Genomic DNA, 22,798 nt, shown 5'->3' with positions numbered 1-22,798 from the left:
TTTAAAATTTTTTTAGAGACAAGGTCTCTCAGTATGTTGCTCAAGTTGACCTCGAGCTCCTGGGCTCAAACGATCCTCCTGTCTTGCTTAGGATGGTGGAGTAAACCATCCTAAGCAAGACACACAACCCAGAAGCTATAAAAGAAGATGAGGTTGGGTGCAGTGGCTCATACCTGTAAACCTAGCACTTTGGGAGTCAGAGCTGGGAGGATTGCTTGAGCCCAGGAGCCTGGGCAACATAGTGAGATTCCATCTCTATAAACAAATTTTAAAAATTAGCCAAGCATGGTGGCATGTGCCTGTCGTCCCAGCTACTCAGGAGGCTGAGGTGGGAGGATCACTTGAACCTGGGAGGCCAAGGCAACAGCGAGCCGTGATTATGCCACTGTACTCCAGCCTGGGTGACAGAACAATACTATTTCTCAACAACAACAACAACCAAAAAGGAAAATGACAGGTCTGTATAAAAATGAAGCCAGACAAGGTGACATGTGCCTGTAATTCCAACTACTTGGGAGTTGATAAAAATGTTCTTTGTTTTCTGCTAACATTTGTTTACCTTTAGCTCTCTAATCCTTCTGCACTTTTTCCTCCAGCTTTATTGAGGTATAATTGACAAAATAGACGTTTAAGGTGTACAACATGATGTTATGATGTATGTATACATCTCCAGTTGATTTTGTGTACTATGTGAAGGAGTATTCTCACTTTTTTTCCAGGTGGACAAGTTTTCTATAGCATTTAATGCATGACGCATCCTTTCCCCAGTGCTTGCAAATGCCACACTTATTAAAAATTAAATTCCTACTCATGTTACTCCATTCTCACGTTGCTATCAAGAAATACCCAAGACTGGGTAATTTATAAAGAAAAGAGGTTTAATTGACTCACACACGGCTGGGAAGGCCTCAGGAAACTTACAATCATGGTGGAAGACGAAGGGGAAAAAGGCACAGCCCTCACAGGGTGGCAGGAAGGAGAAGTGCTGAGCAAAGGGGGAAAGCCCCTTATAAAATCATCAGATTTCACTGGGCGCGGTGGCTCACGCCTGTAATCGCAGCACTTTGGGAGACTGGGGCAGGAGGATCACTTGAGGTCAGGAGTTGAGGACCAGCCCAGCCAACATGATGAAACCCCATCTCTACTAAAAATGCAAAAAAAAAAATTTAGCCAGGCATTGTGGCGTGTGCCTGTAACCCCACCTACTCAGGAGGCTAAGGCAGGAGAATTGCTTGAACCTGGGAGGCGGAGGTTGCAGTGAGCTGAGATTGTGCCACTGCACCCCAGCCTGGGCGACAGAGCAAGACTCCATCTCAAAAAGTAAAAATCAAATAAAAATAAAATAATCAGACTTCGTGAGAACTCACTATCACGAGAACAGCATGGGGAAACCACTCCCACGATTCTATTACCTCCCATCGGGTCCCTACGACAACACAGGCTTCTGGGAAATACAGTTCAAGATGAGATTTGGGTGGGGACACAGACAAGCCATATCACTGCTTATCCACAGATTTGTTTCTAGGCTCTAGGTCTGTGCCGAAACAAAAGGGTTTTAATTACTATGACTTTATAGTGTCATTTTATTATTATTATTTTTCTTTTGAGACTGAGTCTCGCTCTGTCACCCAGGCTGGAGGGCAGTGGCGCAATCTCAGCTCACTGCAACCTCTGCCTCCCAGGTTCAAGCGATTCTCCTGCCTCAGCCTCCCGAGTAGCTGGGATTACAGGTGCTTGCCACCATGCCCGGCTAATGTTTGTATTTTTAGTAGAGACGGGGTTTCACCATGTTGTCCAGGCTGGTCTCAAACTCCTGACCTCAGGTGACCCACCCACCTTGGCCTCCCAAAGTCCTGGAATTACAGGTGTGAGCCACCCCGCCTGGCCTATAGTATCATTTTAGAAACTCTAGAACTCTTCAAGTTCAAGTAACAGAAACCCACCTCAAAGTATGAAATTTTTAGCTATGAAACTAGGCTATCTGAAGGGAGATCTATTTTCAGGCTAGGTTGTATTCAGGGGCTCAAAGGATGTCATCAGAATGTGTATTTCTTCATGTGTCATACAGATTCTCTCCATCTAGTGGGCGCTATAACCATTCACAGCCCTGGGCACACCCTGATAGTGTAATAACACCCCAGGGGAAGAGGCTATCTTTCTGAAGTTTCAGCAGAAAACTTCTGGGTTGGGCTCAGGTCAACTGAACTTTGATCATATGCACATCCCTTCAACCAGAGGTATGAGACTCCTCTGATTGGCCAGGCCTACGTCATGTGCCCAACCCTGCTGTGAAATGGGGTCTGCCCTACCTCACCCTCAAGAAATGGATTCCCCACTCAGATTTACCGGAAGTAGAGAGAAGGGGTACTTGAAAGCAGAGAAGTCTCAGTACCCAAGTGGCTTCCAGGAAGTGGCCCAGAGGCCAGCTTCCTGCTCGCACACACACAGTCATTGTTCTTATTCAGAATATCTTGGGTATTTTGTGTGCATTTCCCCCATGTGAACTTTAGAATTGGCTAGTCAAGTTCTATTTTATTTTATTTTTTGAGACGGACTCTCACTCTGTTGCCCAGGCTAGAGTGCAGTGGCGCGATCTGGGCTCACTGCAAGCTCCACCTCCTGGCCATTCTCCTGCCTCAGCCTCCCGAGTAGCTGGGACTACAGGCGCCCGCCACCACGCCCGGGTAATTTTTTTTTTTTTTTTTTTTTTTTTGGTATTTTTAGTAGAGATGGGGTTTCACCGTGTTAGCCAGGATGGTCTTGATCTCCTGACCTCATGATCCACCTGCCTCAGCCTCCCAAAGTGCTGGGATTACAGGCGTGAGCCACCGCGCCTGGCCAGCTTGTCAAGTTCTGTAAAAAATGTTGTTGGGCTTTTGATTGGGAATGTGTTGGATTTATAGATTCATTTAAGGAGAACTGACATCTTTACAATATGGAATTTCCTAATCCAAATAAAGGGTACGTCTTCCCATTTATTTAAGGCTTGTTTTACGTCCTTAAGTAAAGTTTTATAGTTTTCTTTATATAGGCCTTACACATTTCGTGTTCGACTTATTCTTGTTGTAAGGTTTTTGTTGTTATTGTGAATAAGCCTTTCCCCCCCGGTTACATTCTCTAATTGGTAATTGGTGGTGTAAATAAAAGGTAAGAGTTTTAAAATCATCTGGCCGGGTGCGGTGGCTCACACCTGTAATCCCAGCATGTTGGGAGCCCAAGGCAGGTGGATCACCTGAGGTCAGGAGTTCAAGACCAGCCTGGGCAACGTGGTGAATGAAACCCTGTCTCTACTAAAAATACAAAAAATTAGCTGGCCATGGTGGCGGGCACCTGTAATCCCAGCTGATACCATGGCGGGTTATGGTAGCCTCAGAATGAATTGGAGAGCTTCCCGCCTTTTTCTATGCTCTGAAATAGCTTATATAATATAGGAATTACGTGGTTCTTAAACGCTAGTAGAAAAATCCTGTAAAACTATGTAGACAGGATGCCTTAGTGAAAATATTTTCCTTCCTTAGTTTAATTTTTTATCAGAATAATATGCATACATACTTTAAGAAATCAAATAGTGCTTCAAAACTTATCAGGAAAAACAGCAACTCCCTGTCCACTCTTCCCCATTCCTGATTCTTATTCCCCAGAGACAGCTACTTTAACTGTTTCTTCTGGCATTTAATTTTTTTTTTTTTTTTTTTGTGAGTCAGAGTCTCACTCTGTTACCCAGGCTGGAGTGCAGTGGCGTGATCTCCGTTCACTGCAACCTCTGCCTCCCAGGTTCCAGTGATTATCTTGCCTCAGCTTCCCGAGTAGCTGGGATTACAGGCATGCACTACTATGCCCAGCTAATTTTTATATTTTTAGTAGAGACGGAGTTTCACCATGTTGGCCAGGCTGGTCTCAAACTCCTGACCTCAAGTGATCCACCCACCTCAGCCTCCCAAAGTGCTGGGGTACAGGCATGAGCCACCACACCAGACCTTTTTTTTTTTTTTTTTTTTTTTTGAGACAGGATCTCACCCTGCTGCCCAGGCTGGAGTGCAATGGCGCGATCTCAGCTCACTGCAACCTCTGCCTCCCAGGTTCAAGCGATTCTCACGCCTCAGCCACCCAAGTAGCTAGGATTACAGGTGTGCGCCATCACACTCAGCTAATTTTTGTATATTTAGTAGAGATGGGGTTTCACCATGTTGGCCAGGCTGGTCTCAAACTCCCAACCTCAGGTGATCTGTCCACCTTGTTCTCCCAAAGTGCTGGGATTACAGGCGTGAACCACTGTGTCCAGCCTTCTGACACTTAATTTATATTTCTAAACATTGCAAATACTTCTCTTTCTTGAGTTTGTATAATTTTAGATGTAATTTTGCTCTCTTATTCCCAACTCACAGGTGTATACTTTGTTTTTTGTTTTTGTTTTTTTGAGACGGAGTTTCGCTCTTGTCGCCCAGCCCGGAGTGCAATAGCGCCGTCTTGGCTCACAGCAACCTCCGCCTCCTGGGTTGAAGCAATTCTGCCTCCACCTCCCGAGTAGCTGGGATTACAGGCGTGCACCACCACGCCCAGCTAATTTTGTATTTTTTGTAGAGACAGGATTTCTCCACATTGGTCAGGCTGCTCTCAAACTCCTGACCTCAGGTGATCCACCCTCCTCGGCCTCCCAAAGTGCTGGGATGACAGGCGTGAACCACCGTGCCCGGCCTATACTTTGTTTTTCCCTCATTCCCTCATGATAACTGTTATAATATAACCTATAGAGTATTAAATAGATTGAACCAACATTCAACGCATACGTTCTTATGTCTGTGTGAATCTTGCTCACATGAACTGCGAAGGATGCTTTGAATTACATTTCCTTTCTTGTGCTCTCGTTTCCCCTGGGGTTAATAAATCACCTCCATTTTTGTTTGCTCTGTATGTCTCTCACTAATTCATACCCACATCTCTCTCCTTAAAAACAAGTTAGCTCAAAGAGCTATTTGTAAGTCTGTTCAATCACAATCTAAAGTAACCAAAAAAGATTTAAACTTCTGATCTCCACATGCATGCCTGTTAGGTAAAAATAGGAACTGGCCCTTTAAAGTTTAAAGCCAAGCACACACTTTTCTTTCTTGCCAATGGACATTCTTTGAGGAATGTTTTCCCACAAGAGATGCCTTTCATCTATTGAAAACCTTTTGAGACAGAAGACCTCCCACTGTCCACCCCTACCTCCCCACTCCGGCAATTAAGAATCTCCCAGAGTGTCGTAGGAAATTCTTAATAGCTTCACTATCCACGTTCACAGCCTTATTGTTTGTTTTTATTTTGTGCTGATTCAACTGGAATAACCTGTGTCAGAAAACAAGGAAGTGCTCGAAGACTAATAGATTTATATAAAAAAGAGCGTAGGCCAGGTATGGTGACACCACTCACACCTGTAATCCCAACACTTTGGGAGGCTCAGGCAAGAGGATCGCTGGAGCCCAGGAGTTTGAGACCAGCCTGGGCAACATAGTGAGACTGTGTCTCCACAAAAAAATAAAAAGTTAGCTGGGCATGGTGTCACATGCCTGTAGTCATAGCTACTTGGGAGGCTGAGGTGGGAAAATTGCTTAAGCCCAGGATGTCGAGGCTGTAGTGAGCTGTGATGGTACTACTGTCCTCTAGCCTGGGCAATAGAGCAAGACCCTGGATCAAAAACAACAAAAAAGAACATAGGAACCAGTCAAATATTAGCATAATTTGACCATGAAAAAGTGTAATGATGAGAATAGTTTATGATAATAAATTGTTTAAGTCCATAGTGGTACTCTAATATCTGAGTTTACTTTCTTAATTGACTTTTGGCCAGGCACGGTGGCTCATGCCTGTAATCCCAGCACTTTGGGAAGCCAAAGCGGGCGGATCACCTGAGCTCAGGAGTTTGAGATCAGCCTGGCCAACATGGCGAAACCCCATGTCTACTAAAAATGCAAAAATCAGCTGGGCGTGGTGTCAGGTGCCTGTAATCCCAGGTACTTGGGAGGCAGAGGCAGAAGAATTGCTTGAACCCCAGAGGCGAAGGTAGCAGTGAGCCAGGATCACGCCACTGCACTCCAGCCTGGGAAACAGAGTGAGACTGTCTCAAAACAAACAAAAATAAGTAAATACATATTATGTCTGTGTAAATATTGCTCACACAAAACAAGGAAAAGGAGAAAGTTTGTCTTTACAAAAGATTGCCAACTAATAAATTTAGAAATAATGGTAGAATTAGAAAAATCACCGTTTTGTAACTCCTAGTGTGATGAGTGATTCTGGCAATTATCAGTGGATGCTCAAACCTTTAGAAATACCATCACTGGGAAACAGGCTTTTCACATGATCTCAAAGTATGGCCCTATAGAGTATTTAAGTACAAGGGAAAGGTGTCTTTACATTGCAAAGATTCAGCAATTGCCACCTTAAGTAAGTGACCAAACTTAGCTTCCACAATACTGGGGAGACATTATATGTCTCCTGATTTGAGGCAACAAGAAGTATATAGATTTAACTATATAGTCATTTTTGTTTGTTTGTTTTGAGACGTAATCTCGCTCTGTCTCCCAGGCTGGAGTGCAGTGGCACGATCTCTGCTCACTGCAACCTCTGCTTCCCAGATTCAAGTGATTCTCCTGCCTCAGCCTCCTGGGTAGCTGGGATTACAGGCATGTGCCACTGTGCCTGGCTTATTTTTGTATTTTTAGTAGAGACAGGGTTTCACCACGTTGCCTAGAGTGGTCTCGAACTTCTGACCTCAGGTGATTCGCCTGCCTCGGCCTCCCAAAGTGCTGGGATTACAGGTGTGAGCCACCACACCCAGCGTATTCTTAATAAAAATTGTTTAATGTGAATCTAACCATGAGGAAACAATGAGGTGAAACCAGAATGTGAAACATTTTTCTGGTGTTGAATCTTTTAAAAAAAATTACTCATTAAAAAAAAAATTGTAATTGGCCAGGTGCAATGGCTCACACCTATAATCCCAGCACTTTGGGAGGCTGAAGCAGGTGGATCCTTTGAGCCCAGGAGTTTGAGGCCAGCCTGGGCAACACAGCGAGACCCCATCTCTATTTTATAAAAATAAAAAGTAATTTAGCCGGGCGTGGTAGTATGTGCCTATAGTCCCAGCTACTCGGGGGGCTGAGGCAGGAGGTAGAGGTTGCAGTGAGCAGAAGTCATATCATTGCACTCCAGCCTGAGCAATGGAAGTGAGACCCTGTCTCAAAAAAAAAATTTAAAATAAATTTAAAAATTATAGCACTATCTAAAAAGAGGCTAAAAAGAAATAACTAAATTCAATACATGAGAACGTTGATCTTGGATTGGTTAGGGTGAAAAAAGATACAACCGACATTTTAGGAATAATTGATAACATTTAAATTTAAATATTTGAATTACTGCTAATTTTTTAGTGATAATGATATTATGGTAATATAGGAGAATGTCCTTATTTTTAAAGCAGAGGCCTACGAATATTTAGAGGTGAACATCCATGATGCCTGTACTTACTTTCAAATGGCTTAGAGAAAAAATGGTGCATATGTGGATGTGTCCCAGTTATTAAGCTATTATGTCCAATCTCAGTAATCTGCACTCTACTTTGGGGCCAGAGCTGGGACTTTCTGCTTCGCCAGTTAGCTCCATGAAAGGCTTTACATCCCCAGGGTTCTAGAGAGAGAGGGCAAGACTGGAGAAAGAAAAAATGTGCTTTTTTCTGTCTGTATCCTAATCACAATCTACATGCAAAAGGCTGAAGTTGGGCCTTCATATACACAAATTAACTCAAAATGGATCATAGACGTAGAGTTAAGAGCTAAGATTGTAAACTTCTTTTTTTTTTTTTTTTTTGTGAGACAGTCTCACTCATGTCACCCAGGCTGGAGTGCAGTGGCAGGATCTCGGCTCACTGCAAGCTCCGCCTCCTGGGTTCATGCCAGTCTCCTGCCGCAGCCTCCCGAGTAGCTGGGATTACAGGTGCTTGCCACCACGCCCAGCTAATTTTTTGTATTTTTAGTAGAGACAGAGTGTCACCGTGTTAGCCAGGATGGTCTCGATCTCCTGACCTCATGATCGCCCGCCTCGGCCTCCCAAAGTGCTGAGGCATGATCCACCGTGCCCGGCCAATTGTAAACTTCTTAAAAGAAAACATAGGGGAAAATCTTGACATTGGATTTAGCAGTTACTTCTTGCATATGACACCAAAAGTACAGGCAACAAAAGAAAAACTGTACTTCATCAAAATTAAAAACTTCTAGGCTGGGCATGGTGGCTCACAGCTGTCATCCCACCACTTTTTTGAGAGGCCAAGGCAGAAGGGTCACTTGAGCCCAGGAGTTTGAGACCAGCCTGGGTGCAACAAGTGAGACCCCGTCTCTACAAATAATATAGCCAGGCATGGTGGCGCATGCCTGGAGCCCCAGCTACTCAGGAAGCTGAGGTGGAGGATTACTTGAGCCTGAGAGGTCAGTCAAGGCTGGAGTGAGCCATGACCAAGCCGACTACACTCCAGCCTGAAAAAGTTTTAGGCCAGGCGCGGTGGCTCACGCCTGTCATCCCAGCACTTTGGGAGGCCGAGGTAGGCAAATCAGTTGAGGTCTGGAGTTGGAGACCAGCCTGGCCAACATGGTGAAACCCTGTCTCTACTAAAAATACAAAAATTAGCCATGCGTGGTGGTGCATGCCTGTAATCCCAGCTACTCGGGAGGCTGAGGCGGGAGAATCGCTTGAACCCGGGAGGCGGAGGTTGCAGTGGCCAAGAAACTGCACTCCAGCCTGGGCAACAGAGCGAGACTCTGTCTTAAAAAAAAAAAAAAAAAGGTTTTGTGCACCAAAGGACAGTATCAAGAGAGTGAAAAGATAACCCACAGAATGGGAGAAACTATTTGCAAATCATAGATAAGAAATTAATATCTGGAATATATAAAGAACTCCTACAACTCAATAACAAAAAAATCGGATTAAAAAATAGGCAAAGGACTTGACTCATTTCTCCAAAGATACACAAACAGCCAGTAAACACACGAAAAGACGTTCAACATCATTCATAATCAGAGAAACACACACCAAAACCACAGTGAGAGATCACTTCACACACCTACAAAAAGGCAATAGTGTGCGATCATTGTGCCCGTAGCTAGACTGTGCCTGTTGCCCAGGTTAGAGTGCAGAATAGCTACTGTCCTCCAGCCTGGGCGACAAAGGGATACTCCATCTCTTAAAGTTTTTTGTTTTTTTTTGAGACAGAGTCTCACTCTGTCACCCAGGCTGGAGTACAGTGGCATGCTCTGGGCTCACTGCAACCTCCGCCTCCTGGGTTCAGATGATTCTCTTGCCTCAGCCCCCCGAGTAGCTGGGATTACACACACGCACCACCACACCTGGCTAATTTTTTGTATTTTTGGTAGAGACGGGGTTTCACCTTGTTAGCCAAGACGGTCTCGATCTCCTGACCTCGTGATCCACCCGCCTCCACCTCCCAAAGTGCTGGGATTACAGGCGTGAGCCACCGCGCCTGGCCAAAAAAAAATTTTTTTAAAAAGTGAAATTCTGCTTTATACTACAACATGATGTACCTTGAAAACTTTTTGCTAAGAGAAATAAGTTTAGACACAAAAGGAAAAGTAATATAAGATTACATTTACATGAAATACCTAGAATAAGTAAATTCACAGAGGCAGAAAGCAGAATGGAGGTTGCCAGGGGATGTGGAGAGGGAGGAATGAGGAGTTATGGTTTAATGGGTAGAGTTTCAGCACAGGATGGTGAGAAACTTCTGGAAATGAATAGTGCTGATGGTTGGACAATATGAATGTACTTAATGCCAGTGAACTGTACACTTAAAAAATGGTTTAAATAGGCCGGGCGTGGTGGCTCACACCTGTCATTCCAGCACTTTGGGAGGCCGAGGCTGGCGGATCACCTGAGGTCAGGAGTTCAAGACCAGTGTGGCCAACATGGCAAAACCCCATCTCTCCTAAAAAGACAAAAATTAGCCGGGTGTGGTGGCAGGTGCCTGTAATCCCAGCTACTCGGGAGGCTGAGGCAGGAGAATCGCTTGAACCCAGGAGGCGGAAATTGCAGTGAGCCAAGATCGCACCATTGCACTCCAGCCTGGATGACAGAGTGAGACTTCGTCTCCAAAAAAAAAAAAATAGATTGCTTGTTCCATCTTACTACCTCAATTTTATTTTTTTTTATTTTTTATTTTTTTTTTGAGGCAGGGTCTTGCTGTGCTGACTGGGCTGGAGTGCAGTGGTGTGATCATAGCTTGCTGCAGCCCTGACCTTCCGGGCTCAAGCGATCCTCCCACCTCAGCCTCAATTTTTTTATCATAATATTCCAGAAGAAATTAAAAAAAAAAAGAGAATCGGCTGGATGCAGTGACTTCACACCTGTAATCCTAACACTTTGGGAGGCCAAGGCAGGAAGATCACTTGAGCTCAGGAGTTTGAGACCAGCCTGGGCAACGTATTGAGACATCATCTCTACTAAAAAACCAAAAAGTAGTCTGGGCACAGTGACTCACACATGTAATCCCAGCACTTTGGGAGGCCAGGCGAGGCAGGAGGATCACCTGAGCCCAGGAGTTCGAGACCAGCCTGGGCAGCACAGGCGACCCCATCTCTTAAAAACAAAAATCAAAAAATTAGCCAGGCATGGTGGTGCATACCTGTGGTCGTCACTACTGAGGAAGCTGAGGTGAGAGGACTGCTTGAGCCCAGCAGGTTAAGGCTGCACTGAACTATGATGGAGCCACTGTATTCCACCCAGGGTGACAGAGTGAGACCATGGCTCAAAAAAAAAAAGAAAAGAAAATAGAACATCCATTTGCTTTTCAAAAGTCCAAGTCAATGACTGAGTTAACCTGGTACCTGGAGAAAAGAATGAATTGTTGCAGCTTAGTTCCTCATTACACTGAAGTGTAATTAAAAACCATTGAGTTGACCGGGCGTGATGGCTCACACCTGTAATCCTAGCACTTTGGGAGGCCAAGGCGGGTGGATCATGAGGTTAGGAGTTGGAGACCTGCCTGATCAACATGGTGGAACCCCGTCTCTACTAAAAAGACAAAAATTAGCTGGGTGTGGTGGCTGGCGCCTGTAATCCCAGCTACTCAGGAGGCTGAGGCAGGAGAATCGCTTGAACCCGGAAGGCAGAGGTTGCAGTGAGCCGAGATCGCACCACTGCACTCCAGCCTGGGTGACAGAGCGAGATTCCATCTCAAAAAAAAAAAAAAAAGTCATTGAGTTCATCATGTATTGTTAGGCAAGAAGAATTTTGCTATTGTTACTGTTTACCACAAACCTTTTGTTTGAACTAGGATTTTTAGGTTTAACCTAATTTAAAACAAAAACAGAAAAAAGAACAAGCTCTGAGGTGTACCAGACAGGCATAGGGTATTGCCTTCATGTTTTCTGGACTGGAGTAAATGCAGAACAGGCAAGCACACCTCTTAAATTAAATAAAATCTTTCCTAGTTTTTCTTTTTTGTATTATTTGACCCAGGCTTGGAGTGTGGTGGTGCAATCCCAGCTCACTGCAACCTTCGCATCCCACGCTCAAGCGATTCTCGTGCCTCAGCCTCCCAATAGCTGAGACTACAAGTGCTTGCCACCACGCCCGGCTAATTTTTGTATTTTTTGTAGAGGTGGGTTCCACTATGTTGCCCAGGCTGGTCTCAAACTCCTGGACCAGGTGATCTGCCCACCTTGGCCTCCCAGAGTGCTGGGATTACAGGTATGAACCACCGCGCCCAGCCTGATTTGTGACTTTTCTATGTTGTATTTAAATATTAATAAAATCATATTTGATACTAACTTTGTTTTTACCTCATACATAGCAAAGATAAATAATGTCTTATAAAATTTTAATATATTCAAACACAAAAGCATTATACTGAGTCATAATGTAAAAGGTATTTCTTATTGTGGGTCTTCATAAACAAAAATTTTAAAAATACTTGTAAACCTTCTCCAGGGCTTTTTGTTCTTGTTTTTTGTTTTTTTGAGAAAGGGCCTCGCCCTGTCACCCAGGCTTGAATGCAGCGGGGCCATCATGGCTCACTGCAGCCTCAACCTCCTGGGCTCAGGCAGTCCTCCCACCTCAGCCTCCCAAGTAGCTGGGACTACAGGCATATGCCACCACACCCAGCTAATTTTTGTATTTTTTGTAGAGACAGGGTCTTCCCATGTTGCCCAGGCTAGCCTACTCCTGAGCTCAGGCAATCTTCCCTCTTTGGCCTCCGAAAGTGCTGGAATTACAGGCGTGAGCCACCGCACCTGGCCATTCTGCAGCTCTGTGATTTCTTCTTTAATTCAAGAGTTACTTAAGTGAATTTTTAGTTTCCATGTCATTTGTGTTTCTACTTTTGTTATTCGTATTTTACTTTATGGCATTATAGTCAAAGAGAATAGTCTAGGTTATTCTATATTATTTCTTTTTATTGGCAAAGAGAATAGTCTAGGTTATTCTATATTATTTCTTTTTATTGGAAAATAGTATATGTTTTGTTAGTATGTGTGTATGTCTCTATGTATTAGCTCAGCTTTATTAATTTTATTATGTAGAGCATTTATATATTTATTTCTTAAACTTTTTAGTTTGAAATAATTTCAGACTTACTCGCAAAAATAATACAATCAGGCTGGGCACAGTGGTTCACACCTGTGATCCTAGCACTTTGGGAGGCCAAAGTGGGCAGATTGCCTGAACTCAGAAGTTCAAGACCAGCTTGGGCGACACGATGAGACCCCATCTCTACTAAATATACAAAAAATTAGCTGGGCGTGGTGGCTCACACTCCTAGCTACTCCCGAGGCTGAGGCACAAGAACCCAGGAGGCAGAGGTTGCAGTGAGCCGAGATCGTGCCGCTGCTGCGCTACAGCCTGGGTGACAAAGTGAGACTCTGTCTCCAAAAAAAAAAGTACAAAGAATTGGTGAAGTCTTCCAAATTTCACAAGTGTTAACGTTTTACTACATTTACCTTATGATTGATTCTCATTATGTCTCTTCTCTTCTGTCAGCCACTCAAGTATTTTCCGCAGTTGAAGTGGAGAATACTCCTTGATTCAAAAGACACCATATATTAATCTCATTCTCCAGACTCAACATCCTGGCTGGGCCCAGTAGCTCATGCCTGTAATCCCAACACTTTGGGAGGCCCAGGCAGGCGGATCACTTGAGGTCAGGAGTTCAAAACAAACCTGGCCAAAATGGTGAAACCCTGCCTGTACTGAAAATACAAAAATTAGCTGAGCATGGTGGTGCATGCATGTAATCCCCGCTACTCGGGAGGCTGAGGTAGGAGAATCACTTGAACCCAGGAGACAGAGTTTGCAGTGAGCTGAGATTGCACCACTGCACTCCAGCCTGGGTGACAGAGCAAAACTCTGTCTCAAAAAAAAAAAAAAAAATCTTTATGATGTATGATCCGAGGGATGGTTCATTGGCCAATAATTACGAGATAAAGAATAAAAAAATTAGCCTTCAGTCCTCTAAATAGAAATTCTGGCCAGGTGCGGTGGCTCACACCTGTATTCCCAGCACTTTGGGAGGCTGAGGCAGGTGGACCATTTGAGGTCAGGAGTTCAAGACCAGCCTGGCTAACATGGTGAAATGCTTTCTCTACTAAAAATACAAAAATTAGCTGGGCCTGGTAATGGGCGCCTGTAATCCCACCTACTCAGGAGGCTGAGGCAGGAGAATCACTTGAACCAGGGAGGCGGAGGTTGCAGCAAGCCGAGATCATGATACTGCACTCCAGCCTGGGTGACAGTGAGACTCCATCTCAAAAAAAAAAAAAGAAATTCTGCTGATCATTTGAGCCCAGGAGTTCAAGACCAGCCTGGGCAACATGGCAAAACCCCACCTCTACAAAAAGTACAAACATTAACCAGGCCTGGTGGCACACATCCTCCCAATTAGTGCCAGCTACTCAGGAGGCTGAGGTGGGAGAATCATCTGAGCCTGGAAAGTCGAGGCTGCAGTGAGTGGAGATGGCACCACTGCACTCCAGCCTGGGTGACAGAGTGAGACCCTGTCTCAAAAAATTCTGGTCCCTGTGTCTCTGAGACTATTGAGATTTCTTTCCTCTAATCACATTGCACAATATACATATCCTCGTGTGTGAAATGTTTTGCGGGCCCACTTTCTTGTTTTGAGGGCAATGGTTTGGAGCTTTCCTTGAAATAACACATTTCTGCTTATTTTGTTTCCTCCTTTCTTCATGCAGACCTGAGGATGAGCTGTTTCTAAAAAGACTTTCTAAAGGTTACTTGGTGGGAAAGGACTTGGATGCTCCCCTTTTCTACAGAGAAGAAGGAAACAAAAAATTTCAGGAGAAAGATTACACAGGAGCTGCAGTGCTGTACTCTAAGGTAAAACACTCCCAGCTCAAGCAATTTATTATTTATTTTTCTCTGAGACAGAATCTTGCTCTGTTGCCCAGGCTGGAGTGCAGTGGTGTGATCTCAGCTCACTGCAACATTCGCCTCCCGGGTTCAAGCGATCCTCCCACCTTAGTCTCCTGAGTAGGTGGGATTACAGGCATGCGGCATCACGCCCAGCTAATTTTTGTATTTTTGCTAGAGATGGGTTTTCGCCATGTTGGCCAGGCTGGTCTCAAACTCCTGACCTCAGGTGTTCCGCCCGCCTCAGCCTCCCAAAGTGCTGGGATTACAGGCATGAGCCACCATGCCCTGCCCAGCTCAGCAATTTAACTGTGTATTTCTTCAGGAGATAGAGCCATATTGCTCCATTTTATAGCTAGTGTTATCTTTGTCTATAATTTATTGAATGGATTTGAAAAAGAAACCTGGCGGAATTCTGCTGTGGTTATAGTCTAAAACAAAAGGTAGTTTATAGGCCCAGCGCAGTGATTCACACCCATAATCCCAGCACTTTGGGAGGCTGAGTCGGGAGGATCACTTGAGGCCAGGAGTTCAAGACCAGCCTGGACAATATAGGGAGACCCCTTCTCCACACACAAAAAATTTTTTTTAATTAGCCTGACTAGTGGTGGCATGCATCTGTGGTCCTGAAACGGAAAAAGTTCCCTTGTTCCCGCAGGGCGTGCGATGGAGGTGTGGCTCGCTTCTTCAGTGCCCTGCTACTCAAACCTCTAGGGGAGCATATAGATGGGCAGGCTGTGGGGCTCCGACCCCAGGGCAGTGTCTAGGGATGAATGTTTACAGTTGAAGCCCCAGTGGGCGTGTGTTACAGGGTGCTCTTTTAGTTTGCTGTCTGTACGCGGCTTGTGTTAACCAGCTCAGTTAGACTCTCTACCTTGTCGCAAGGACAGAGGGCTTCCTGTATCCCGGGTTCTTGGTGTACTGGAAGAATCGGATCACGCGTGGGCTTGGAGAATGAGCGCAAGGTTTTATTGAGTAGAAGTAGCTCTCAGCAGGTTGGGAGCCAGAAGGGAGATGGTTTTCCCCTGGAGTCAGGCCACTCAGAGGCCCAACTGTTTTCCAGCTGCTCTGGCCAAAGTCTGTGTCGTTCTGCACTGGTCGATGGCATGCCGATGCCTGTCGGCTGCTCTTCCGCCGGCATACTCCTGACAACATCCAGCTGCTTATGTGTCTGCCTGCTAGGGTCTTGCGTTTTTATAAGCCCAGGCTAGGGGCGTGGCAGACCAGGGTGGTCTTGGAAAATGCAACATTTGGGCGCGAAGGCGGGAGTGCTTGTCCTCACCTAGGTCGGTGGACACAGGCCCAAGGGTGAAGCCCTAGCCAGGGACCCGCCTTTCTCTACACAGCACTTTTCTGCCCCCCTCCCATATCAGTCCCAGCTACTCAGGAGGCTGAGGCAGGAGGGTCACTGAGCCCGGGAGTTCCAGGCTTCAGTGGGCTGTGATCGTGCCACTGCACTAGCATGGGTGACAGAGTGAGACCCTGCCTCAAAAAAAAAAAAAATAACTTATATGTTCTGAATTTCTTCAAGAAACTTCTATTTCCATATTCCTTCCGATACCTTGTAGCAGTAAGCTTATGGGCCCCTCGCCTGCCTTGCCCATGTCTGTCAGCCCTTGTTGAACTGCATGCCATTTTTGTCTGAATGTCTGATGAGACTGTTAGCTTGATAGAATTAGTCATCTATTACTCTTGGCCGGGCACAGTGACTCACACTTGTCATCCCAGCCCTTTGGGAAGCTGAGGCAGGAGGATTGCTTAAGCCCAGGAGTTCAAGACCAGCCTAGGCAACATAGCAAGACCCCATCTATAAAATAACGTATAAATGGGCCGGGCGCAGTGGTTCACACCTGTAATCCCAGCACTTTGGGAGGCCAAGGTGGGCAGATCAGGAGATCGAGACCGTCCTGGCTAACATGGTGAAACCCCATCTCTACTAAAAATACAAAAAATTAGCCGGGCATGGTGGCGGGTGCCTGTAGTCCCACTTACTCAGGAGGCTGAGGCAGGAGAATGGCGTGAACCCAGGAGGCGGAGCTTGCAGTGAGCCAAGATCGCGCCACTGCACTCCAGCCTGGGCGACAGAGTGAGACTCCGTCTCAAAAAAATAATAATAGGCCGGGCGTGGTGGCTCACGCCTATAATCCCAGCACTTTGGGAGGCCGAGGCGGGTGGATCACGAGGTCAGGGGTTTGAGACCAGCCTGACCAACGTGGTGAAACCCCATCTCTACTAAAAATACAAAAAAATTAGCTGTGCGTGGTGGCGGGCGCCTGTAATCTCAGCTACTCAGGAGGCTGAGGCAGGAGAACTGCTTGAACCTGGGAGGCGGAGGTTGCAGTGAGCCGAGATCGCGCCACTGCGCTCCAGCCTGGGCGACAGAGCAAGACTCTGTCTCAAAATAATAATAATAACAATAATAATGACAACAATAATAATGTATAAATGACTCTTATTGTCCTGCTTTCATAGTAAGAACTGGAACAAGATCCCCTGAGCAACTTACTTCCGTAGCTTTTAAGAGACTTATATGGGCTTAAAGCAGGAATATGTCAATCTCTTGCACCAGTTCTGTGACCTTGGATATTAAAGGAATAAGTTTAAATTTGAAGGGTAGGCTGGGCACAGTGGCTCCCTCGTGTAATTCCAACACTTTGGGAGACCGAGGCGGGAGGATCGCCTGAGCCCAGGAGTTGAAGACAGGCCTAGGCAACACAGCGAGGCCCTGTCTCTGTTAAAAACAAAATTTGTTTTTCATTTGAAGGGTGTACATCCTACTCTGAATCTTTAACAGGTTTATGCTTGAACGTGCTTGAAGTTTGGGATTAATTTTCCAAAAATGATCACAGCTACAACAGCAGCTTCTACAGCTGATAAAATCCCTGCTTTGTAGTGTTATAATAAAGTATTTAGCTAAATAATGTAAGCTTTAGTGGTTGCTGAGGGATTAAAGTCCATTAGGTGTAATGATCCAGTGATAAATGGCTTAATAGTTCTTTTTTCAGAGCTAATCTCTTCAACTTTACATATGTGCATCATAAATGTGATCACATGGGAAGTTCTTCAAGGAAAACAGGGAAAATAAAAACTGAAGCCAGAGAAAAAGTTAAGGTTTGCTCTGAATGTGGAGGGAGATGAGCCTTCCTGTTTCATGAAGCCAGTATGTTGGTGATTATGGTACTCTGCAATTTTCTAGAAAGCTGCCATTTTCTTTCTTTTTAAAAATATTTGTTGTTTTTGTCTGATTGTAAAAGTAATATATGTTTACTTCGGAAAGTACAGAGAAGCATAAAGAGTAAAAAAAATCTCATAACCAGTGATAGGCACTGTTAACATTTTTGCTTACGTCCATCCAGCCAGACTTTTTCCTCCGAAAATACGTTTTTCTTTTACAAAATTGGGATAATGCTGCACTTTCTGTTTTGTGACCTGCTTTTTTCCCTCGACAATTGATTGTGTCCATTTTCTCATGTTATTAAATTTTCCACTGGAACATGATTCTTTACGGCTGGCTTAGTGTTCCATGACAGAGAAAAAACCGTACTTGATTTCACATCTCCTAATGTTGGCAAATTGTTTGGGATCATAACACTGCAATGAGCATCTTTCTATGTAAATATTTGTATATATCTGATTGCTTGCTTAGCATAAATTCCTAGAAGGGTAATTGCTGGGGTAGAAGGAATGTATTTTTTAATGCCTTTGGTACTTGATGCTGAATTGTTCTCCAGGAAAGAACTAGTTAACATCCCCTCTGGCAGAGTATGGGAATATTAATTTCTCCATATCCCAAGCAGTACTGGTTGTGATGATTACGGTTTTATTATTATATCGATTTATTTGTGAGTAGAGAATCTGTTCACGTAGATTTTAAAAGTGCAAGAGTGTACAGTGTCATCTGCCTTTCCTGTCCCCTGACCACGTGATTTTCTGTTCCCATAAACTAGCACTGTTGAGTATATTTCCAGAGCATACTCCAGGCGTGTGTAAATACAGCCTTCCACTCCTGCACACACACCGTGTTTTTACATCAGTAACATTCTGCACATATTGTTCAGCACCATGCCTTTTCCACTTAACAGTAATAATTTAAAGATCATTCCATTTCAGTACATGAAGAGCGTCCTCAGGCTGGGTGCAGTAGCTCACACCTGTAATCCTAGCACTTTGGAAGGCCAAGGCAGGTGGATCACCTGAGGTCAGGAGCTGAAGACCAGCCTGGCCAACAGGGTGAAACCCTGTCTCTACTAAAAGTAGAAAAATTAGCTGGGCGTGGTGAGGCATGCGCCTATAATCCCAGCTACTCGGGAGGCTGAGACAGGAGAATAGCTTGAACCCTGGTGCAGGGTTGCCAGTGTGGGGGGGGCCGGGGGGGTGGTGCGTGGAAGTTTTAGTGAGCCAAGAACACGCCACTTCACTCCAGCCTGGGCAAAAGAGCGTAACTCTGTCTCAAAAAAAAAAAGAGCGTCCTCATTCTTTATTATGGCTACATGGCATTCCATTAAATGGATGTATCAATTTATGCAACCAATGTCCTGTGGATCGATGCTTGTTTCTTATCTTTTGCTATTTCAAACAAGTCTATGATGAGAAACTTTGCACAGGGCCGGGCGCAGTGGCTCACACCTGTAATCCCAGCACTTTGGGAGACCGAGACGGGTGGATCACCTGAGGTCAGCAGTTCAAGACCAGCCTTGCCAACGTGGTGAAACCCTGTCTCTACTAAAAATACAAAAATAAGCTGAGTATGGTGCCGTGTGCCTGTAACCCTAGCTACTTGGGAGGCTGAGGCTGGGGAATCACTTGAACCCGGGAGGCGGAGGTTGCAGTGAGCTGAGATCGCCCCACTGTACTCCAGCCTGGATGACAACGAGAGACTCTGTCTAAAAAAAAGAAAAAAACCCTTGCATGTGTGTCATTTTTCATATATAACTGTAGGATAAATGATTGTATCTGTAGGATTAATTCCTAGAAGAGGAATTGCCGGGTCAATGGATATTTTGTATGTATATAAGATATACATGCATATAGAATTTGGACATATATTGCTAAATTGCCCTCCATAATTATGAAACCAGTGTACACCCTCACTAACAGCATGATGAGGATGCTCATCATCCCGCTTCTTGACCAACTTTGTGTACCATCAATTTTATTTTGCTTTGCCTGATAGGTAAAAAAATGGCATTTCTGTACAGTTGTAATCTGCATTTTATTGATTGTATGAGGCTGAGCATTTTTTTCACATATTTAAGAGCCATTTTTATTTCCTGTGAGAATTATCCATATCGTTGCCTATTTTCCTACTGATTTATTGGTTGTCATCTTAGTGATCTGTAGGAAATCTTGACAAAGTAAAGAAATTAGCTCTTTGCCTATAGTATGAATTGCAGATATTTTTTCCAGTTCAGTGTTTGCCTTCTGCTTTTATTGGTTTTCGGTGTGAAGATAGTTTTTATTTTCAGGCAATCGAGTTTATTAACCTTTGATAACTTCCGGGTTTTGTGTCAGAGTTAGGGATTCGTCCAGCAATACTTTACATGCTTCCTACAGTTCTTTCAGCCCTTCTGTAGTTTTGTTTTTACATTAAAGAATTTCATGTATTTGTTGGGAGGCCGAGGCAAGCAGATCACGAGATCAGAAGATGGAGACCATCCTGGCTAACACGGTGAAACCCCATGTCTACTAAAAAATACAAAAAATTAGCCAGGCGTGGTGGCGGGCGCCTGTGGTCCCAGCTACTCAGGAGGCTGAGGCAGGAGAATGGCGTGAACCCGGGAGTCGGAGGTTGCAGTGAGCCGAGATCACGCCACTGCACTCCAGCCTGGGCGACAGAGTGAGACTCCGTCTCAAAAAAAAAAAAAAAAAAAAAAAAAAGATTTTGATGTATTTGGAATTTATCCAATGAAAGATTTATCACTTTATTTTGCTCAGTGTCTACCTACTTATACATACATATATATATATATATATAATTTATTTATTTTTTTGAGACAGAGTCTCACTCTGCTGCCCGGACTGGAGTGCAGTGGTATGATCTCAGCTCCCTGCAACCTCTGCCTCCTGAGTTCAAGCAATTCTCCTGCCTCACCCACCCGAGTAACTGGGATTACAGGTGTGCGCCACCACGCCCGGCTAATTTTTGTATTTTTAGTAGAGATGGGGTTTTGCCGTGTTAGCCAGGCAGGTCTCAAACTCCTGACCTCAAGTGATCCACCTGCCTCGACCTCCCAAAGTGCTGGGATTACAGGCATGAGCCACCATGCCCGGTCTTATCCCAATACTTTTATTGAATAATCACCATCTTTCCTACATTTACTTGAGTACCATATTTATGGTTATTATTAATCCTTGCCAATTTGATGGTAGAAAAAAGTATTCTTTTTTGTTTGTTTGTTTGTTTGTGACAGTCTAACTCTGTCACTCAGGCACTATCTCAGCTCACTGCAATCTCCGCCTCCCAGGTTCAAGCCATTCTCATGCGTCAGCCTCCCAAGTAGCTGGGATTACAGATGCACATTACCATGCCCTGCTATTTTTTTGTATTTTTAGTAGAGACACGGTTTTGCCATGTTGGTCAGGCTGGTCTCGAACTCCTGACCTCAAGTGATCCACCTGCCTTAGCCTCCCAAAGTGCTGGAATTACAGACGTGAGCCACTGCGCCCAGCCTAGTATCCCTTTTTTGCGTTCATTTTCATCTATTTGGCTATCCATATGTGAATTAATCATTTGTTTTTTCTTTGGTGAATTTCTATTTGTGCCACCCACCCTTTGTTATATTCAGGATGTAGGATATTATGCTTGCAGGTATGTCCCTCAGTTTTTTATCCACCTTCAGTATTGTTTGTGGTTGAAGCTGTATCTGACAAAGTGCTTTTAATACTGATGTCCTCACTTGCTCTTCACAGCTTTGCTCTCAGGTAGTTAAAAGATAAGCTGAAGCACAAAGAGGTTCAGTAACTTTCCCAGTTTCACACAGTCTTCAGTACTAGAGCCCAGAATATCTGAAAAATGTTCTTCAGAGATGCTGGTTTCCATTTATACTTTTAACCAGTTCATTGTTTTGCAGGGAGTGTCACATTCAAGGCCTAACACTGAGGACATGTCACTGTGTTATGCTAACCGCTCGGCAGCCCTCTTCCACCTGGGTGAGTATGAGGTGAGTATCAGGATACCTGGTGTGAGTGGAGAGGATCCGGAGGGCTTTTACTGGAGGACTTAGACCTTCATCTCTGCTTCTTCCATAGAACACTAAAATCAGGTCATGCTGCTATTGGTTGAATTGGAAGCACATTAATATCTACATAAAGTCGGGCCGGGCGCTCATGCCTGTAATCTCAGCACTTTGGGAGGTCCAGGCAGGCGGATCACCTGAGGTCAAGAGTTCAAGACCAGTCTGGCCAACACGGTGAAACCCTGTCTCTACTAAAAATACAGGGATAAAAATTAGCCGGGTGTAGCGGCATGCATCTGTAGTTCCAGCTACTCAGGAGGCTGAGGCAGGAGAATCGCTTGAACTCAGGAGGTAGAGGTTACAGTGAGCCGAGATTGCGCCACTGCACTCCAGCCTGGGTGACAGAGTGAGACTCTATCTCAAAAAAATGTACTAGGCCAGGCACAGTGGCTCACGCCTGTAATCGCAGCACTTTGGGAGGCTGAGGAGGGCGGATCACGAGGTCTGGAGTTCAAGACCATCCGGACTATCCTGGCCAAAATGATGAAACCGCATCTCTACTAAAAATACAAAAAATGAACTGGGCATGGTGGCAGGCGCCTGTAGTCACAGCTACTTGGGAGGCTGAGGCAGGAGTATCACTTGAACCCAGGAAGCAGAGGTTGCAGTGAGCCCAGATCGCACCACTGCACTCCAGCCTGACAACAGAGCAAGACTCTGTCTCAAAAAAAAAAAAAAAAAAATCTAACTGAACTTGCTCTTTCTCCTGAGTCATTTCACTGATCACAGGTGACCTACTTAAGGTTCCAAGTGTTTGCAAAGTATACTGTTTGCTGCTTTAAATAAGTAGAGTATGTTTAAGATTATCCCTCTAGTAATATAGCTCAGCCTTCATAAGTGTCGTGAGTGCAAAAGGAAAACCTACCTTGAACAGCCCTTGTCTGCCTGTGGGGTCAGCTTTCTGTGAATGACATTCTTCTCATCCCCTAATTGTGGCAACAGAGAAGTCGAGGACTGTGTCAGTGGAGTTTTTGTTTTGTATTGTTTTGTTTTTTTGAGACACTGTCTCGCTCTGTTGCCCAGGCTGCAGTGCAGTGGCGTGATCTCTGCTCGCTGCAACCTCCACCTCCCGGGTTCAACGATTCTCCTGCCTCAGCTTCTGAGTAGCTGGGACTACAGGCATGCACCACCATGCCTGGCTAATTTTTGTATTTTTA

The 22,798-nt window shown here is 44.8% G+C and overlaps 1 protein-coding gene across 1 annotated transcript in view; it reads left to right on the top strand.

Moving 5' to 3' along the window:
* The window catches only part of SMYD4 (SET and MYND domain containing 4), a gene marked incomplete at its 5' end in the record, with an annotated part of 49,839 nt that overhangs the window by 3,903 nt on the left and 23,138 nt on the right, over positions 1 to 22,798 (top strand). The window contains 2 exon segments of the mRNA NM_001134122.1: positions 14,229 to 14,373; positions 21,477 to 21,566. Of these exon segments, the coding sequence (NP_001127594.1) occupies positions 14,229 to 14,373; positions 21,477 to 21,566 (235 nt within the window).

Source organism: Pongo abelii, chromosome 19, assembly GCF_028885655.2.
Source record: "Pongo abelii isolate AG06213 chromosome 19, NHGRI_mPonAbe1-v2.0_pri, whole genome shotgun sequence".
Lineage (NCBI taxonomy): Eukaryota > Metazoa > Chordata > Mammalia > Primates > Hominidae > Pongo > Pongo abelii.
The sequence above is the reverse complement of the archived record's forward strand: the minus strand, read 5'-3'. Positions and strand labels throughout refer to the sequence as shown.